General features: G+C 46.5%; 1 protein-coding gene across 1 annotated transcript in view; it reads left to right on the forward strand.

The window, feature by feature from the left end:
• The first annotated feature begins 2,764 nt into the window (after positions 1-2,764).
• CELSR3 (cadherin EGF LAG seven-pass G-type receptor 3) overlaps positions 2,765-18,946 on the forward strand; it is an 89,833-nt gene continuing 73,651 nt past the window's right edge. The window contains exon 1 of the mRNA XM_054978760.1: positions 2,765-6,032. Within this exon, the coding sequence (XP_054834735.1) occupies positions 2,765-6,032 (3,268 nt within the window). The remainder of the gene's footprint in view (positions 6,033-18,946) is intronic.

Genomic DNA, 18,946 nt, shown 5'->3' on the forward strand with positions numbered 1-18,946 from the left:
ACCTCTACTTCTCACTTGCCTTGAAAGCCTTTTGCTGGAGTTACCATAAGTCAGTTCCAATTTGACTACGCGTGTATATGTGATATTTTCCTCCTATTGCAAACCTCTTGCTTTGGCGGCCAAGTGTGATGTTCTCTGTAGCAGAGCAGAATATTGCAGCATGTGCACCTCAACAAGAAATATAGTGGGCCTTCCTTATTTGCTTCACCATTCTGTCACATTTCCCCTCTGCCTATGTTTTTCCATTCCCTGGCAACACCAGCATCCTGAGAAATCTAGTCCAGTTCCTTGTAAACCATGATCTTCCCCATTCTCAATCCTTCACCTCCATAACACACTGAAATTCTACACCTTAGTTCTATTAATTACCAACATGTTATGTACCTGCCCTTTCTCTAAATGTTGTGTGAGCCATTTTCCTTCCATCTCACCCTCTTGCTATTGCCACCTATCATTTCATTCACCAGTCCTTTAGCAGCCATGCTGATTTTTGCATCTTCATCCAGCATGCTTCTACTTTCCTCTGCATTGTTGCTGGATTTATCTCTCCCGCTCTCTTTTTAAAACATGTTTTCCAGTCCCTTAGAAATGAATTGGTTCAGTATGGCATGAGCATTCATAAGCAAAACTTTACCACAACAAATGAATGAACTTATTTGCCTTGTGTCTCAATTAGAAAGACAAACTATAAATTATGTAAATAAATAAATAAACTTGATTATCTGATTAAGCCTGCAGTTATATGCCTCCTTAATTAGTAAGTAAACCTCACCAAAACCTGTAAGAGTTACTTCTGAGTAATCATGCCTAGGATTTTGCAGCACATCAGTTACCTAGTGTGCCATAGCTCTTATATGCTAATACAATGGCCATTCTTCTGGAAAGTTATTTAAGGGGTTTTGTTTTATCTCAGAATATCAGCTCTTCCCCCTCTTCAAATGTAATGGATTTCTTTGTTTCAGAATCATTGAGCAATGTATACCACCTACAGAGGATCATGCTGCTGTGTTCTGCATTTATTCAGTGGAGTAAATCACCTCTCTCAGGGTTTCTTACAATCTATACATATATTTAATCCCTGCTTTTACCTCCAAGGGGACCCAAAGAGGCTTATGACATTTTCTTCTACATTTTATCCTCCAACAACAATCCTTTGAGGTAGAATAGGCTGAGAGAGCATGACTGACCCAAGATCACTTATAGCGGTGAGTATTTGAATCTCCCCAGCTCCTGGTCCAAAACTCTAACCACTATGCAACACTTGCTCTCTAATTCATGCCTCTAGGCTCATTAAACAAGTAGGAACTCCCCTCTCTTATCCTAGATGGTGGGTATAACAGGCAGGTGAAAGGATAACAAATCCCTGTGAGATTTTTGAGTTTGAGTGCATATGACCGGCACAATAACTCAACTCAACTCGCAGTCTGTTCAGGATCAGACCTTCGCTCCAACAGGCTAGCCGCCTTGCTCGAATGCCCTTCTCCCCATTCACTAGCCCGACTCCCAGGGAGGCCCTCCTTCCGTTCGCTGTACTATAAGAGCCTGCACCAGCACCTCGGACAGCTCCCCGGCCCCTTGCCGCAGCCGAACCGCCCCCGAGCAACGCCCCGCGTCCCGGGCAGAGGCGACCTTCCCGCCCCTCCCACCCGGCGAGCGCCCCTCCCCTCCCAGCCGCCTCAGTGAGCCCTTTCCCCCCGTCCCTCCCCTCCCCTCCCCAGCTGCCCGCAGTGAAGATGGCGGAGGCGGCAGCTTCATTCGCCTACGCCGGGCGGGCGGGCACTACCACGGCAGGGCGGCGAGAGGGGAGTCGAAAGGAGGGCGGAGCGGACCATCAGGGCAGCCGGGAGCCATGTTGGGGCTGCGGGAAGAGGCGATGCTGCCGCCGCCACCGCGGAGCAGCCAGGCCTGCGAGGAAGGCAGCCGCCGCCGCCGCCGCCGCTAGATAGATGGTGGTGGCGGCGCAAGCGGAGAAGGGGGGCAGAGCCGGAGGCGAGGCGGGGCCGGGGGAGCACCAGGCCCAGGCAGCTGGGCAGGGGGGCGGAGAAGGGGCCGAGGGGCCATGGCTGAGCCGCGGCAGCAGCAGCCGGGACCAAGCCTCCGCCGCCGCCGTCCTCGCCGGGGCCCCTGCCTGGGGCTGCTGCTGCTGCTGCTCCCTTTGTTTCCCTTCAGCCTGGGGGAGCCGGCCGGCGGAGGGGGCTGGGGCTGCGCCTGCCAGGCTGTGGCGGAGGGGCCGAGCCGGGGCTTGCCGCGCCTCGCTGTCCTCGAAGCCTTCCCCGCAGCCTGTGCCCAGGGGGGCAGCTGGTGTTGCGCTGGCCCCAACTCGCCGAGGCAGGCGCCCGAGACCGGTGGTCCTCCCCGCGCTGGATCCGGGGCGCCGCCGAGGGACGAAAAGAGGACCCGCTGCCCAGCAGGCGCCTGCGGGGAATGGAGCAGCGGCGTCCGCTGCGCGTGGATTATAAACGCTCCCGCTCTTCACTGGGCACGCCTCGCCAGGCTAGCGGGGCGCGGGGCAGAGGCCGAGGAAGAGCCCGGCACCTTCCAGGCCAGCGCAGGAGGGGACGCGAACGGGCCGGACAATGGGACGCCCAAAGAAAAGAGCCGGCCTGCCTCCCAGCTCGGCGCCGCTGCAGCCTGGTCCCGAGGCGTGCGACTCTGCCTGAAGCAATTTCCCAGCGCCCGGAACTTCACTCATCCCTGTCTGTGGGCAGTCTGCGAGCGGCCGGGCGGAAGAGCCAGGAAGAGAGCCGGGAGCCCGTGGCTGAGGATGCAGCCCGCTGCCTTGGCCCGCGCTAACTCACGCCTCTGCGGGTGGTTCACCCTGTTGACCTGCCTTCGGTTCTGCGTGGGGCAACCGGCGGATTCTGGAGCTTCTCGCCGCCGCGCCGGTGAGTGTTGCGGAGCAAGCCGAGAGCCATGCTGTCTCCAGACCGTGGGTGGGAAGGAGCGCGTCGAGGCTGTTTCAGCACCACGAGCGCCTGGGACAGCTACCAGCGCAGAGCGGGGAATGTACCGAGCCGCAGAAGGGAGAGAAAAGCTCAGTCCCTGCCTTCTGCTGAATCCTTGTTTACAAACTCTTTGTGCTGGCGCGGATTTCAGAAGCCCGGCAGTTCCGGAATCCTTTTCTTACCTGCCATTAAAACCTACTCCTCCAACTATGCAGAAAAAGTTCCTTCTTCCTTCCCCATGTGCCAAGACAAGGAGAAGGAGAGAGGGGTCATCCTTAGCACCCTTGCTGAGGTCTCGAAGAGCAGCCAATCGCCACCCCTTCTTCCCTCAATATAATTACCAGGTTCAGGTGGCTGAAAACCAACCTCCGGGGACCCCCGTGATAACAATGGCAGCTCAGGACCCCGATTCAGGTGACGCTGGGAGGCTGTTGTACTCCATGGATGCCCTGATGAACAGCAGGTCTCTGGAGTTGTTTAGCATAGACTCCCACAATGGACTCATCACCACCACTGAAGTTTTGGACAGGGAGAGTATGGACTTACACTACTTCCGGGTGACTGCTGTGGATCATGGGCTTCCCCGTCTTTCAGCCACCACCATGGTTGCTATAACAGTGGCAGACAGAAATGACCATAACCCAGTGTTTGAGCAGAGTGAGTACAGAGAGACTATCAGAGAAAATGTAGAAGAGGGCTACCCTATCTTACAGCTAAGGGCCACAGATGTGGACTCCCCGCCCAATGCCAACATAAGGTACCGTTTTGTAAATGTTCAAGCTGCCCACTCTGTCTTTGAAATAGATTCCCGGTCAGGTCTGATCACCACAAGTGGGCAAGTGGACAGGGAGAAAATGGAGAAATATTCTTTGGTGGTGGAGGCAAATGATCAAGGTAAAGAACCTGGTCCTCGATCAGCCACAGTTAGAGTCTATATCACAGTCCTAGATGAGAATGACAATGTCCCACAGTTCAGTGAGAAGCGTTATATAGTCCAGGTAAGGGAGGATATAAGACCTCATTCAGAAATCCTAAGAGTTACTGCCACTGACTTGGACAAAGACAACAATGCTTTAGTTCATTATAACATCATCAGTGGGAACAGCAGGGGCCAGTTTTCCATCGATAGTGTGACTGGAGAACTACAGGTGGTGGCTCCTTTAGATTTTGAAGCTGAGCGAGAGTATGCACTGAGAATACGTGCCCAGGATGCAGGGCGGCCTCCTCTGTCTAACAACACAGGTATGATTAGCATCCAGGTAGTGGACATTAATGACCATGCCCCCATTTTTGTCAGCACCCCTTTTCAAATATCTGTCTTGGAAAATGCCCCTTTTGGTCATTCAGTGATTCACATCCAGGCTGTGGATGCAGATTATGGAGAAAACTCTCGACTGGAGTACAAGCTTTCTGGAATCTCCTCTGATACCCCTTTTGTGGTGAACAGTGCCACCGGCTGGATTACTGTGAGTGGCCCTTTGGATCGAGAAACTGTGGAGCACTATTTCTTTGGGGTAGAGGCCCGGGACCATGGCTCCCCAACGTTATCAGCTTCTGCTAGTGTCACCATCACTGTAATGGATGTGAATGACAATCGCCCTGAATTTACTCAGAAAGAATATTTCATCCGTCTTAATGAAGATGCTGCTGTGGGGACCAGTGTTCTCAGTGTCACAGCAATCGACAGGGATGTGAACAGTGCCATCAGTTACCAAATAACAGGTGGGAACACACGGAATCGTTTTGCCATCAGTACTCAGGGGGGAGTGGGTCTAATCACCCTCTCGTTGCCCCTGGATTACAAGCAGGAGAGGCGCTATGTGCTAACAGTAACAGCCTCTGACCGAACTCTACATGACAATTGCCACGTGCATATCAACATTACTGATGCCAACACTCATAGGCCAGTGTTCCAGAGCACCCATTACTCTATGAAAGTTAATGAGGATAGTCCTGTAGGTAGCACTGTGGTAGTGATCAGTGCCACTGATGATGATGTGGGGGAAAATGCCAGGATTACCTACTACCTAGAGGACAATATCCCCCAGTTTCGCATTGACGCTGACACTGGGGCCATCACATTACAAGCAGAGCTGGATTATGAGGACCAGGTCACCTATACCCTAGCCATTACAGCCAAAGATAATGGGATCCCTCAGAAAGCAGATACAACCTATGTAGAAATCATGGTAAATGATGTTAATGACAATGCCCCCCAATTTGTGAGTGCTCACTATCAAGGCATCATCTCTGAGGACAGCCCTCCCTTCACCAGTGTCCTTCAGATCTCTGCCACTGACCGGGATGCCCATACCAATGGGAGGGTGCAATATACCTTCCAGAATGGGGAGGATGGGGATGGGGACTTCACAATAGAACCCACTTCTGGGATTATCCGCACTGTCCGCAGGCTGGACCGTGAGACCATCCCAGTCTATGAACTCACTGCTTATGCCGTGGACAGAGGGGTCCCTCCACAAAGAACTCCTGTCCACATTCAAGTCACTGTCCAGGATGTTAATGACAACGCCCCTGTCTTTCCAGCTGAGGAGTTTGAGGTCTCAGTGAAGGAAAATAGTATTGTGGGTTCTGTGGTAGCCCAAATCACAGCAGTTGATCCTGATGAGGGACCCAATGCCCAGATCATGTACCAGATTGTGGAAGGCAACATCCCTGAAATTTTTCAGCTGGACATATTTTCAGGTGAGCTCACTGCCCTGATTGACCTGGACTATGAAACTAAGTCAGAGTACGTCATTGTCGTTCAGGCTACCTCTGCCCCCCTTGTCAGCAGAGCCACAGTCCACATCAAGCTCATTGACCAGAACGATAACAGCCCCATTCTGAAAAATTTCCAGATTCTCTTTAACAACTATGTCTCCAACAAGTCCAACACCTTTCCTTCTGGGGTCATAGGAAAGATCCCTGCTTACGACCCAGATGTGACAGACAGACTTTTCTACACCTTTGAACGAGGAAACGAGTTACACTTGTTGATTGTCAACCAGACTAGTGGAGAACTCAGGCTGAGCCGTAAGCTGGACAACAATCGTCCTTTGGTGGCCTCCATGCTGGTGACTGTCACAGGTAAAAACATTTTTGCTCTTTCAGTGATTGTGACAATGATGTGTTTGCTGGAGTCATGACAACTGGGGCAGCCTGTTAGCCTGTTCTGACCAGTGCTGGGTCCTCAACGACGAGGCCATGATTCCATTGGAAGGCTGTCAAAAAGGGGAGAGAATTTGATAGTAATTACAGTGTGGATGTTTTATTTATTTTTCCCCCAGCTTCCTTTAGGGCGTAATAGCTTAGTGGGCTACCAAAAGGCAAGATTTGATTGCTCACTATTATCTTGTGGCAGACTCATTTCATAATTTATTAGACAGAGCCAGGTTCCTGCCCTGAAGAGTTTACAACCTAAATTAGATAAAGTGCACACAAAGGAAGAGAGAATAGATGTAAATTGCTAAGATAAACCTGCTTGTTGCATGAAGAGAGAGAGAGAGAGAGAGAGAGAGAGAGAGAGAGAGAGAGAGAGAGAGGATGGAAAGGGTGCCTGATTCTTTTCCCAGCCTTCCTTTCATAAAATGTTACAAACAAGAAAGCTTTCACAATGAGGTGCTTGCAGGTGGCTTATGTTTTACTAAAGAGACAGTCGAAAAAAGGTTGGGGTTTATTTGCAACAAACAATATAACCTGGAGGGCTTGTCTGGCTGGCAGCTTTCTCTGGGGCTTAATAGAACTTAATTGGCACTGGAGTATGTGGGAGTTACCTTAAGAAAGCAGTGCTCACTGAAGAGCCACATTTGTTGTTTGAGACTATGCTTTTACTATATATTGCTTTTACTTCTCCCCACCTGTCATTGAGCTAGCTAGGAGACTGACACGATTCCTATGTTGCTTGTGTATATTTGATTTTCTGTTTTAGCCTGCTCAGCACCCAGAAATATCTCTGTTTGGAAACAGTCGCACAAGGTATGCAAAAGATGGGTTCTGTTCTTCAGTTTCACTAACTCCCAATGGTGATTTTCCATTCTTGTCTTCCCCACAAAACATGAAGCGATTAAGTGACAAGGAAGGATTTACTATTGTTACTATGTTGAAGGTAGCTTCTTAAATTGCCTTACCGATACCCTGGAGGTAATGACTATTTATTACCTTCAGCCATGTGCCAGCAACCACCTATCTCCCCAGCCTCAGCATCCCTGATTGTAAAGTACAAAACAACTGCTCCTTTTGTAATTATTTCCGAAGCTATATATGGGGGGGGGGGAGGGAAGGTTGCTTACTATGTCTGGGGAACTAATCTGACATAGGGTTCATCAGAGCTTTAACCCCCAGAACTATTGAGAATGGCCAAGTGCTGCCTCAAAACATGGATGTTAAAGAGAATCTCTCTGAGCTTATGCAGAGTGCCTTTCTCTCAGCAATCTGTAATGAAGAACAGCAATCACACTTCTGGCTGTTGATGTAAGAGCTTCTGGGGCAGAGAGTATAACTTCCTTTCACCCCCTAGCTCCTCTTGTTTTAAGAATAAAGTGCTGAGAAAATCTGATCAATGCATCTATATCAGCAGCATTTCTCAAGGTTTTCTGCCTCATGGCTCAGGCCTGTATAGCTCTTTCCTAAGGAAAAAAAGACCACCACAACCCATGGCTGAGCTGACACAGTTTTAGCAGGCTTTTAGATGCTGCCTGGCCAAGGCACAGAAAATATCAGTCTTGCTTCCTGTGAAAAGGAAAGTGTTCCCGTATCCTGGCGCCTTAGCAGACTCTGCCTGCCTCATCCATACCCCCTTTGCTGCCTCATAATCAAAGTTTGACCTCATGTTTGGATTTCATCGAAATTACTCTTTTTCATTTGATTAATTTAATCAGTCATATTAGCATGTCTGTTGTCAGCATTTCTATCTTGGCTACAATCCCTTCTTTGTCTTCCCTACCCTCTGAGAAAACAAGATTTGCATTGACAGAGCATTAAACCCATTTCTACTCCCTCTTACATTTGTAAAGCCACATTATTAATTTCCCAGTTCTCTTTCTGAAAACCCATTTGTTGCCCTGAAAGAAAGAGGGGCAAGACAAGACAATTCTCTCTCATCACCAACTGACCCTCCACGATGTTTGCCAGGTTGTGACATCATGTCTAGTATGACCATAGTTGAGCTCGGTGTGTGTATTAATGAGTATTTCTCTACAAAATTCCTCTGTGATGCATTACTTTAAAGTCATAGATGGGAATCAGAAATAGGGTGAGGTTACACGAATAGCCAGAAGCTATCAAGAACAATCTTTGCTGTGGCCAGGAGCAGAGCATGGATCCTCTGAGCTCCTGAGCTCTTCCTATTAGGCCACATGCCCTCCTCTGCCTGCAGTTAAGTGTGCTTGGAGAAGGAGCCCTAATTATGCCAAGGAACCCAAGTGTGACTTGTGAAATGGCTGTGGGAGGGCCCTGCTTGCAAGGGAGGAAGAGGAGGAGGTGGTATCAGTGGCACGCAGGCATAGTTATCCAGCTGTGTCTAGGGAGGCTTACATTATTCATGACTTTCTCTAGATCTTCAACTAGCATCTTCCTCCCTCCCTCCCATACTAATTTAGGGAGTGGGCTGAGGGGAAAGGCAGCCCTTGTTTCCTTCAGAAGGTGGGGGGCACTTTTATGTGTTCAGAGCAGCCAGCTCAAGCTCATTGGTAGATTGGGGTTCTTCAGGGGTTAATTGTAACTGCAGGGCAGGGCAATATCATATTCAGGCACACATGGGGGCGGGGGAGAGAGAGAGGCTCACACTGGCTGATTACTGGAGAGCAAGGCTGACCTTTTCATGCTTCTGCCAGGCTGTGCTGATGCAGGCGCTGCCTTCTAACACACTTAACCCTACACAAAGGCAGGAAGAAATCACATTTTCCAGTCTTGCATGCAACTGCTTTAGAACAACAAGGCTCTTGAAATGACAATGTTGTCATTTTACCAGTATGGAAATGAGGAGAGAAAAGACTAAGCTCCTGGAAAGGGATTTAGGTGTGGGGCAGGAGCTGGGGGGTAGGAAGAGTGGTCAGCTGACTCTGCTGATTTCTGGGAAGGCTGAAGCCATTCTGTTAAACAACCACCATTTCTTGCAGCTTCTGGGTTTTTTTTTTTAAAAAGCTTTTCTTTGTTGAATGCATTCTGTACCAGTTTGCTACAAGTACAGGGACTTGTGGCTGCAATCAATAATAACAATAACAATAATAACAACAACTGATCATAGAAGCCATAAGCATCACACTGGCATACATGTATGCTTCAGAAATTTTGATGAAGTTCTGGGTTGTTTACTTTGCATCTTCATGCTCTAGCCTCAAGGCATGAATTTCAGAGAGTAGGAAAATCTGTTTGCAGTGCTGCAACATGTAGCTTGGTTAGACCTTGCAATAGCCTTGGAGGCTTTTGGAAGATGAATATTCTGTGCTTTGATTAGGATCTCAGATCTGCAGTGGGTTGCATACAGCCTTCCATCATTTCATGGGGTACTTCATACAAAAAATGGCAGGATTCTAGGCAGCAGAAGAGAATCAGCCCCTTACAAGTTACAATGGACCACCAACAATAGTCCTATTGATCACATGATGGACCAGAATGACTGCTAGAACGGTGGATGGAGCCCCCTACAAACTGAAGTTCCATGCTGCAAGAACTGGGAGGGGGTTGGCATTCAACATATACATCAACTTTAAAACTCTGGAATTGCAGGGTTAGCTAGATCCACTAGAATTCTCTTTATATATTAACCACAACTTAAAAAGCATACTGCAGATTTTCCCACTGAAGTAAATCAAATTACCTTTGGCCTGAATTCACTCTCTCTTTAGTGCCGAATGTTTCTTTGGAGGAATCATATCTTCTGTATTTGCACCCTTATAGGCCTGCCAGAGCTTAGGGCTTGGCATTTTCAGGGTGTCATGCAAGCTGCATTTATTTAGGTTCATTGTTAATTAACAGTTTTGTAGTGTCCCTGGATTGTTTAATCTCTGCATTTAAAGTTTCCAAAGCAAGAGGCACTATAATTAAATCAGTAATGATGCTTTGTAAAAGCCAAATTTGACCTGATTTACAAAACCACTTAATTCCCCAAAATGATCATCAGGAACTTGAAAGAGTTGTTGATGCCTTGCAGGGGGAAAAAACAAGCAAAGAAATATGTGTTTCCAAAACAATTGGCTTTTGTTTTACTGTTCCTTTCTTTCATGTCACATATAGTCCACAGGACATTCCATGACACATCTAGACTTTAATAATCACCTGCCTTCCTTACTCTCTGTAGCCTGGATATTATTATTCATTGCTCTTTCTTTGTAATATGGCTAGGGTTTGCTTGGCTAGAATAGCTAAACCCCTACAGTCCCCTGTTCAATTAGGCAGAAATTCATGGCTATAACATCTCTTTGTAATGACCAGAATATTGTCTGTTCATACTCAATGTATTCAGTGCATCACAAGTGAAACACTATTTTGCACATTGCTCAGGAAGCAGCACTGCCAGCAGGACAAAAGCAACTCGAGTCTGTGTCCTGATCCTGATCTGGGAAGTACCACTCTTAGTGCAAACTTATTTGTGTGTTTATGTGTTGGAAAGGCCACCCGGGTCAGAGAAGTGACCCAAGTCTCCTAGATGCAATTTATATCTTGGCAGGTTCTCACATGGCATTGTCTCAGGGCATTGTCCTTCCAGATCAAAAATAGTGCACAAGATGCCACACATCACTTCCGATGAGGCAAGTGCCCTGTTAACAAACACTAGAGCCCCCCCCCCCAGTCCTCTGTGGCATGCTGTCTCTCTGCGTGGAGAGATTTCTCTGGCAGGCTGAAAGTGGCCCAGTCCCTCATGATATGAGGCGGTCAGTGCTGATCTGCAAACCTGATTTCTAAATCAGGGCTGATAACAGAATAAAAAAAAATTCCCACTGCACCATTGTGTGTGTGTGTGTGCGTGTGTGCGCGCGCTCGTTCTTGGCTCTGTGTTTTATGTTGGGCAATAGAAAGATCCACAGACTATCCATGAAGAAGCCTGCAATTGTCTAGAAATTATGGAGATTTTTTTCAGTTCAACAGGTCTAGCTTTGTGAGTTCAAAGGCAACTCTGAAAGGGTTTTTTCTAGCCTTTTACACTGGTTGAGATTTTACTGAACACAACTATGAGTTCAGCTTCTTTTCTCAGACCATCAATTCGAGGGGTTTGTTAGCATCCCCACTTCCTCAGTTTCTCCTCAGAGTTACCATGGGACAATCTGTCACAGTGCAGCACTGAGCACCTCATGGGCTGAGACCAGACTGGTCTAGTAAAAAAAAGAAAGATTCTTTACATAATCTCAAGGGAGAACGAGGAAGGAATAATGTAGCAATATGTTCGTATGTGCAGGGGTGGGGGATATACATGGTTTGCAGTAAGAGTCAGGGAGCTTACTTCCTGGGAGAATGTAATCAGGAGAACTGGCGATCCCTTTCGTTCGACATAACTGGGTATCTCATGAGAGCAAACCAAGACAGGCTGCTGAGCCCTTACAGTGTAGTATTCCAGGAGAAGGAGGCATTCTGGCCAGTGCCGCCGCTTTCCGGTGCCATAACCCACTTTGGCTGTGCTCGTGTCAAAAGATGCCACCGTCACATGGCAGCGCAACCACTTGTTCTTTCTGGCTCTCACCCCTGAACCTACATGTTGAGGAAGCTGCAATCTGGTAAGAGACATGAATATTCACTGGTCTCTCCTTCAGTTGCCAGGGCTCGTGTTTATTCAGAATGGCTGAGTCTCTCTGATTAAAATGACTCCTGGGGGGGTTGATGCTTCCAGCCAGCTTTGAGCTTCCTTTGTGTGTTGGCTGAAGGGGGGGAGGGGGAGGGTCATTCTTTTAACCATCTGCTTCCCTTGAATGTAGAACAGATTGTGAGTCTAGGCAAAAGGCCTCGTCTCTAGCCAGGACTGTGCTGCAAGTGTGATTCATAACATTATGCAGACGCTAAGCAGCACCCTCCTGAGGGTGTGTGTGTGTGTGTGTTACATGAACAGACACAGCCCTGCTTGCAAACAGAGTTCCGTCATGAGATGTACACAGCACCTTCACCTGAATACATATGATCATTTGCCAAATGGTAGCTTACCATCATGCGCATGTAACCACACGGAGACCCCATTGGTGCAGCGAACTGACTAACCCCCTAATTCCAAGGATTTCCGTTCAGGTGCAGATGTATTGTGAAATTCTTCTTACCATTTTGAAGTGTCATCTGAAACAGTCATCACCTTTTGGGCCACAGCTCTAGTTCATTTTTGTGAGACTGGCCTCTGACTACTTCCAGATGTACCAAATCCCATAAATGAGATCTTCCTTTTTTCACTCAGCCATCATTCGCTGCATCCAGAATTCAGCGTCTGTGGTGGCTTCTTCATTTTGCTTCCTAGCAAGGCAGTCTTTGCTCTGTCGCTTACTTAGCATAATGGTTGATGCATTTCTCTATAAGAGCACGGCATTCTGCACTATATCTGAAGCACAGACATAAGGAGCTACTGTGTCAGACTAGCACAGTGCTGTCTACTCTGCCTAGATGCCTCCCAGTCTAGCTGTCCAACTTCCTTCAAGGGGCGATGTGGGCATGGGATTTTTCCATGTGCAACACCAACGGTGTTTCCCAGAGCTCTGGTCCCACCATCCTGCTGTCTCTCTCTCCCTTTTTAAAATACGCCACTAGAAGCAGACTCTGCACAGCTGCTGCTACAGATGTGAGCCATTACTCACTGCAGCTCCTGTGACCTGCTGGGGCAAATCAATGTTTGGTATCAATAAGGTGCTGCCTGTCATAGACTGGAGAGACGGGTGAGCCTCGCAGCCCTACTGTCCCATGGCAGAAATAGCGAATATATGAAAAGGTGGGAAGAAGAAGAGGCCAGGCCCTTGGGACAGGGTGGTATTACAGAAAGGCCATCTATGAGGTCAAAGCTGAGTGTGAAGGAGCAGTGGCTGATATGCTGAGGGAGGCCAAGGGAAGCATTTTCTTTGTTCTTCAGGAGTTAAGAACTACCAAGGGGTCTTGATTGTTGCATTGAAGCAGAGAGAGGAGATTTACATTGGCCTGTTCTTGTGGTGTCTTACCCAAAGAGAAAGTTGTGTTCCTCTTCCAATGGTGAAGTGATCTTTCCCTTCCCAGACAATAGACTGACAGTGCAGCATGAAATCACCTTGTTAAAACAAAATAGATCTCAGCCTGGTCAGTTGACTACTTGGGAGCCTCATAATAAGCCAAACTGCAATACCTGAAGGAAAAGTAGAATACAAGCGTAAAAAAATCCAGTGCTTGTGCCGGGGGAAGATGTACAACGTCTCATTCAGGCATTGCAGTGGAACAGTAAAAGCGGATATGAAAGTTTCTACTCCATCAGCTATCATTGTCTCTCCATAATGTCCCAGGAAACTCATAGCCTAGAAATCCCTAGTCTGGTCTCAGCAATCTTTCTTTTTGGGTGGGTGATGCTTATTTTGGCAGTATTAGCCCCTGCAACAATTAATTCTGCTGCTGGCCTTTTCTTTTTCATGTAGATTTACAGGGCAGGTAACAGCAGGGGGGGGGGAATACATGCCCACAGCATCAAAACAGTGGTGAAGTTTTTTGATACTAAAGGTGAGAGAGCACTTGACAACTTCACCTGTGCAAGGGCAACACGGGTGCCACTCCATAGGCTTTTTCAGCACCAGCTGTTGCATGTTTTGTGACATTGAGGTTTCTCCAGTGAAGACTGGGTCTCCTTCATACTCAAGAAGGTTATTCAATAGTACTAGACACATAGGAGTGCAAAGATGGAAGAGCCCTCGAGAGTCAGCATCCCAATTTCCTACCATAAGCCATGACAGCTGAGCTCTTCACCACTCAGTTCTCCAGGTAATCTTTCACCCATTGAGGGTATGAATGTTCTTTCACATGCAATAATTGATGGAGGAATATTCACACCAACCATCTATCAGGTACAATTTGTGCAATCATTCATGGTCTTAGTGAACTCTTATTCCTTGGCTTTATTTTATTCAGTGAGACTCTCTTCCAGTTTCTGTTCATGGTACCATAACACCTTTTCCCCTCTGCCTCCTCTTAATGATCTGATAAAGACTCTAGCCCTGCATGTATGTTCACTCTGTGTGTATAGATGGGAACAGAATCAGACCCACTGGTCATGCCCCCACATGTCCATATGTACAGATGCCTGCATAGCAGCCTACATACTTATAGGTGTATGCTTTTACATATGAATACGAGCCTACTATTCATAGCATCTCTGACTGTATTGGGCTTGCTGAATACTTACAACCAGTGGGTATAACTCTGCTCCCTGAATGTGCATGTACATTGTACATGCATAATGGTGTTATCCTAAGCAAAGTTACATCCTTCTGAGTCCATTGGAATCAGTGGGCTGAGAAGGGGGCAACTCTGCTTAGGACAATTCTGTGAGTATTCTACTTCAGCGTCATCATCTACAGTACAGACTGGATTGAAGGCAGTGCTAGCAGAGCATTCACAGAAACTCCTCTTATAGGCTATGTCCTTGCATCAGATCTAATATCCCGTGTGGCCTACCCAGGCTGGTTTCTTTTTCCTGCCCAAGACTAAGTGGCATAAGAAGGCAGTGCCCTTCAAGCCATCAGGGAGATCCCTTGGGGGGGAAAGCTCTCAGCATGGCATTCTGCTGTGTATTGAGGGACTCTCTTGGCCCTGCTCTTAGCCAAACAGAAGCAGCTGGGAGGCTGGCCAAGCTTGGCTGGAGCACCAACCATTTCTGACTTGGGGTGAAATGAACAAGGCTTTTTTTAAAAAAACCTCTGGCAGACTTTCTAAAATTATAGTTCATGCTATAGAATCTTGGCTCTGACCTGGGCAGCCCAGCCAAGCCCATCTTGGAAGCAGGGTCAGCCTTGGTTAGTGATTGGATTGGAGACCAAGGAAGACCAGGTTCATTACTCAGAGGCAGGCAATGTCAAAACGACTTTGAGAGTCTCTTGCCTTGAAAATACTCTAGGACGGTTGTAAGTTGGCTGTGACTTGATGGCAGTTTACTTACGTAGGATCTTAATATACTATAAAGCTGGGGAAGCAGAAAGAATAGCTGGGTGTATATCGGGGGAATGCCAACTACCCTTTGGATTCATCCTTGAAATATTTCTTGTTAAGCACAGGGGTATCTCAGATTGAGTCTGCTGATGGTACAGCACACATCTAGAAAAAAGATATGCCAGTGCTGCAGTCTGTCTGGAAATAACATCCTCTGAAATGGGAAGCCCTGCCCCATTCCACAGGCATTGTAGTATTCAAAAATGCACTCTGCACATGCCAAGGGCTGCTTTCATCTACTCATATGTGTTGTATCATTGATCCCCAACACTGACAGATGCCTTGCAGTTAGTTTGTCCTGAGTGAAAAAGAACAGAGCCCTACCCATTGCTTTTCCTACTATTCAGAGAGTGAAATCCAAACACGGGAACAAAATCCACATGATTCTTTGGATTGGGACCAACCAAAACAACTCAAAACAGCATGCAAAGTTTTGAAAGTAAGAACAGAAGACAAGCCCTGCTGAATCAGACCTGTGGTTCATCTAGCCCAGCATCATGTTTCAACCCACAAGTCAGGCAGGCTCAAGCCTTCCACTGTTGTTGCCTCCTGGTAAAGGGCAAACCAGAACTGTTTGCTCTTCATGAGGTAGGGGTGGGGGAGCAGATATTTCAGGTCATGATCTACACAAAATACCATCCATTCCCTGAGACAGAAATAGGTTTACTCAAAGGCACCAGAAGGAAAAGGATGCAGACAAAAAAAATCCCTGCCGTGGTTCTATGTGATGTTTAAAGAGGATGATATGAAAGGGAGAAAGCCCTTTGCCTGTCTGCTGCTGCCACCCTGCACCCCTTACTCCGCCATCTAGGAAATCAGCTCGCGTCTGATGGCTCCTTGGCTTCTTTTTGTTCCACCCTGCCCCCTCCCCATTTCAGTCTTATCTGCAGAGCTCCAGGGTTGCTGGTGCCGGCACCTGAAGCTTGCGCTGGAATTTTCCAGGGTTGCCAAAGAAAATATTAGCCCATAAAGGACAAAAAAAAGAGGAAATGATATTTCAATCGGTAAATCCTTCTGAGCTGTAAACTTCAAACAAGGCTCAGGAAAATCAAAGGGCTGGTGTCTGGGCACAGCAACTATGAAGGGACAAGGAGGCAATTAAAGCTGAGCTGTGCACTGGGAATGTGCTGCAAGGCGAGAACACATTGCAGGCACGGGATTATGCTTTTGTACAACTGCGTTCCTTTCTCAAGAGACGGTCTTCAGATAAAACTAACCTTGCCACCCTGGAGTTTCCAGTTAGGTCTTCAAAGATGGTGGATTTGGGTTTTTTAGACACTCAGGAGCAGCTAGGCTTATTGTGTGTGTGTGCTAAGGGCCATCAAGATGCTTCCGATTTACGGCAACCCTATGAATGAGTGACTTCCAAAACATCCTATCATTGACAGCCTTGCTCAGGTCTTGCAAACTGGAGGACGTGGCTTCCTTTATTGAGTTTCATTTTGGGTCTTCCCCTTTTCCTGTAGCCTTTCACCTTTCCTAGCATTATTGTCTTTTCCAGTGAGTTTTGTCTTCTCATGATGTGACCAAAGTACAACAGCCTCAGTTTTGTCATTTGAGCTTCTAAGGATAATTTAGGCTGATATGATCTAGAACCCACTTATTGGTCTTTTTGGCTTTCCATAGTATTCATAAAACTCTCCTCCAGCACCATATTTCAAATGAATCAATTTTCTTGCTGTCGGCTTTCTTCATTGTCCAACTTTCACATCTATGCATAGCAATTGAGAATACAATAGTATGGATTATCTTCATCTTAATCCTCAGTGACATTTCCTTATCCTTAAGCAGGGGTTTTTTTCTGGGAAAAGAAGTGATGGAACTCTCTATTATCACACGTGCACATGTGAAGCGCATGCGCACTCCTCCAAAAATGTGTGATGACATCACTTCTGGAAATGACATAGCTTCCTGGAAGTGACGTCGCTTCCCAGAACACAGCACAATGCATTACAACGAAACAAATGTTAGTAAGCTTGGGAAATTACACTATTATGAGAAAGGGTTTTTTCCTTTCTGTATCCTCTACAAAAAGTGAAATCTTCCATTCCCTTTCCCAAACATTTCATTTCTTTGGAATTATATTTTAAAATATGCAAGAAGGAGGGGGCTTCTAAAAATCCCAAACCCATCTCACAAATCTAAATTCTAACAGATTCCCTCTGCCAGTGTAGAAAAAAAAATCCAAAATTCTTTCTCAAAATTCCACACTCTGAAATTCCTAATCTAATGAATATTGAATTTTCAAATTTTCAGGGAGGATTTTGCTTTACTGGAGCAATTCAAAATTAGATACTCCACTTTAGCTGCATTAGATCTATACTTAATTTAAAATGGCTTTTTTTTGTTGTTGCCTGCCAACAAAAAATGTGTTCTTTGCTGTGTTCAATGCTGTGTTCTTTGTAAGAATCCTAGCACTTGCAGACCAGTCAACAGCTGGGCAGAGGTGGATCCATGGTCAGTTGCCTACCTTCATGCCTCATTTATAGTAAGCCAGGAGAAGGATGGAAAGTAGGTTTTGAAAGTCAGGACTTAAAATATATTGACACATCATTTCCTTCTACTGAAGCATCAGTGATTACCACAGCTACAGATTTCAGATCCTGGGAATTGGTTTAGCTGCCATGATTGGGGCTCAGCTGCGCTATTTGGGAAGGCTCTCCCCCATTCTTCATAGGGTTAGCTTCTTTTTTGCCCACAAGACTCCTTTGCCATTAAAAACTGTATGGCAGGTAAAAAAAGGACCATCTCCTTCCCATGTGAACCCGTTTCACAATTAAGGTCTGCACTGTCAGCCATCCTTCCCTCTTAAAGATGTTTCCACCAATGTCAGGGGCTTCTCTGATCTAGAACCTCTTTACAGAATGCCCTCTCTAGAGCAACGAATGTGATTATCTCAACACCAGGTTAGAACAAGGATTTAAACAATTGATTTCATCTGATTTTCCTTTGTATGTATCAATCCTCCTTCCTTAGGGCCAAGCTACACATGACGAATGACTCTTGAACGGCAAGTGGATCGAGTGGAGGGCAAGTGAACAGGGAGAAATACACTTGCCGTTCAAGTGTCATTCGTCATGTGTAGCTTGGCCCTTAGATTGCTTCATTAAACAGATTTAGCTGCCTATTCCTGCTGTCAATATGATTTTTATACTTTTTATACTTTGCTCTTTTTGTTGATTTTATACTATTTATTGTGCTGCCAACTATTTGGCTGCTGCTGTATACTACTACTATTGTGATCAATAGCATTGATGTTGTTATTCATTTTACCAGTTTAAATTTTAATCTGTTCATGCCATAGAAAATTACAGAAAGGCAGCATATAAATACTTTGAGTAAATGAAACATAAAATGAATTTTAAAAATCAGGGGGTGAAACTTTCCTGTCATAGAGATGCAGTGATGGGAAGCTCTTGACTTGTTGCATTTCTCCTGTCACATAGTTGCTACATGCCCAAGGGCCCAGTCAGGAGTAAAACAAGTGACTATGTTAGTCCCCTAGATAGTACACAGGCTGGGTAGATTCACTTGTGCTATTGCATTCTAGCCTCTTAGCCTGTTGGTGTGCACCTGTGAACAACTAAAAGGCAGTTTTAAATGCTCGTGTTATCAATCAATCCATGGCTATGCAGAAAGGATAATTTACAGTTGCATATCGGTCTTCCTTCACTTTACAAGTGCAGATGTGATCTGGATGCCAGGTTCAGTTGTAAGAGGTCTTTGCTCTGGGTTTCTTCTCTGCAGGCATAGATGGTAAAGATTCATGGACTATGGGTGTTGTTGAGCTGAGGAAAGTGGTTAGACTAGGAGATCTCTAAGAGAATGATCTGTGATTCAGCAGTCCCTGGTTCAGGTCTCACCTTTGCCAAGAA

This window comes from Eublepharis macularius, chromosome 4 (assembly GCF_028583425.1).
Source record: "Eublepharis macularius isolate TG4126 chromosome 4, MPM_Emac_v1.0, whole genome shotgun sequence".
Taxonomy (NCBI): domain Eukaryota; kingdom Metazoa; phylum Chordata; class Lepidosauria; order Squamata; family Eublepharidae; genus Eublepharis; species Eublepharis macularius.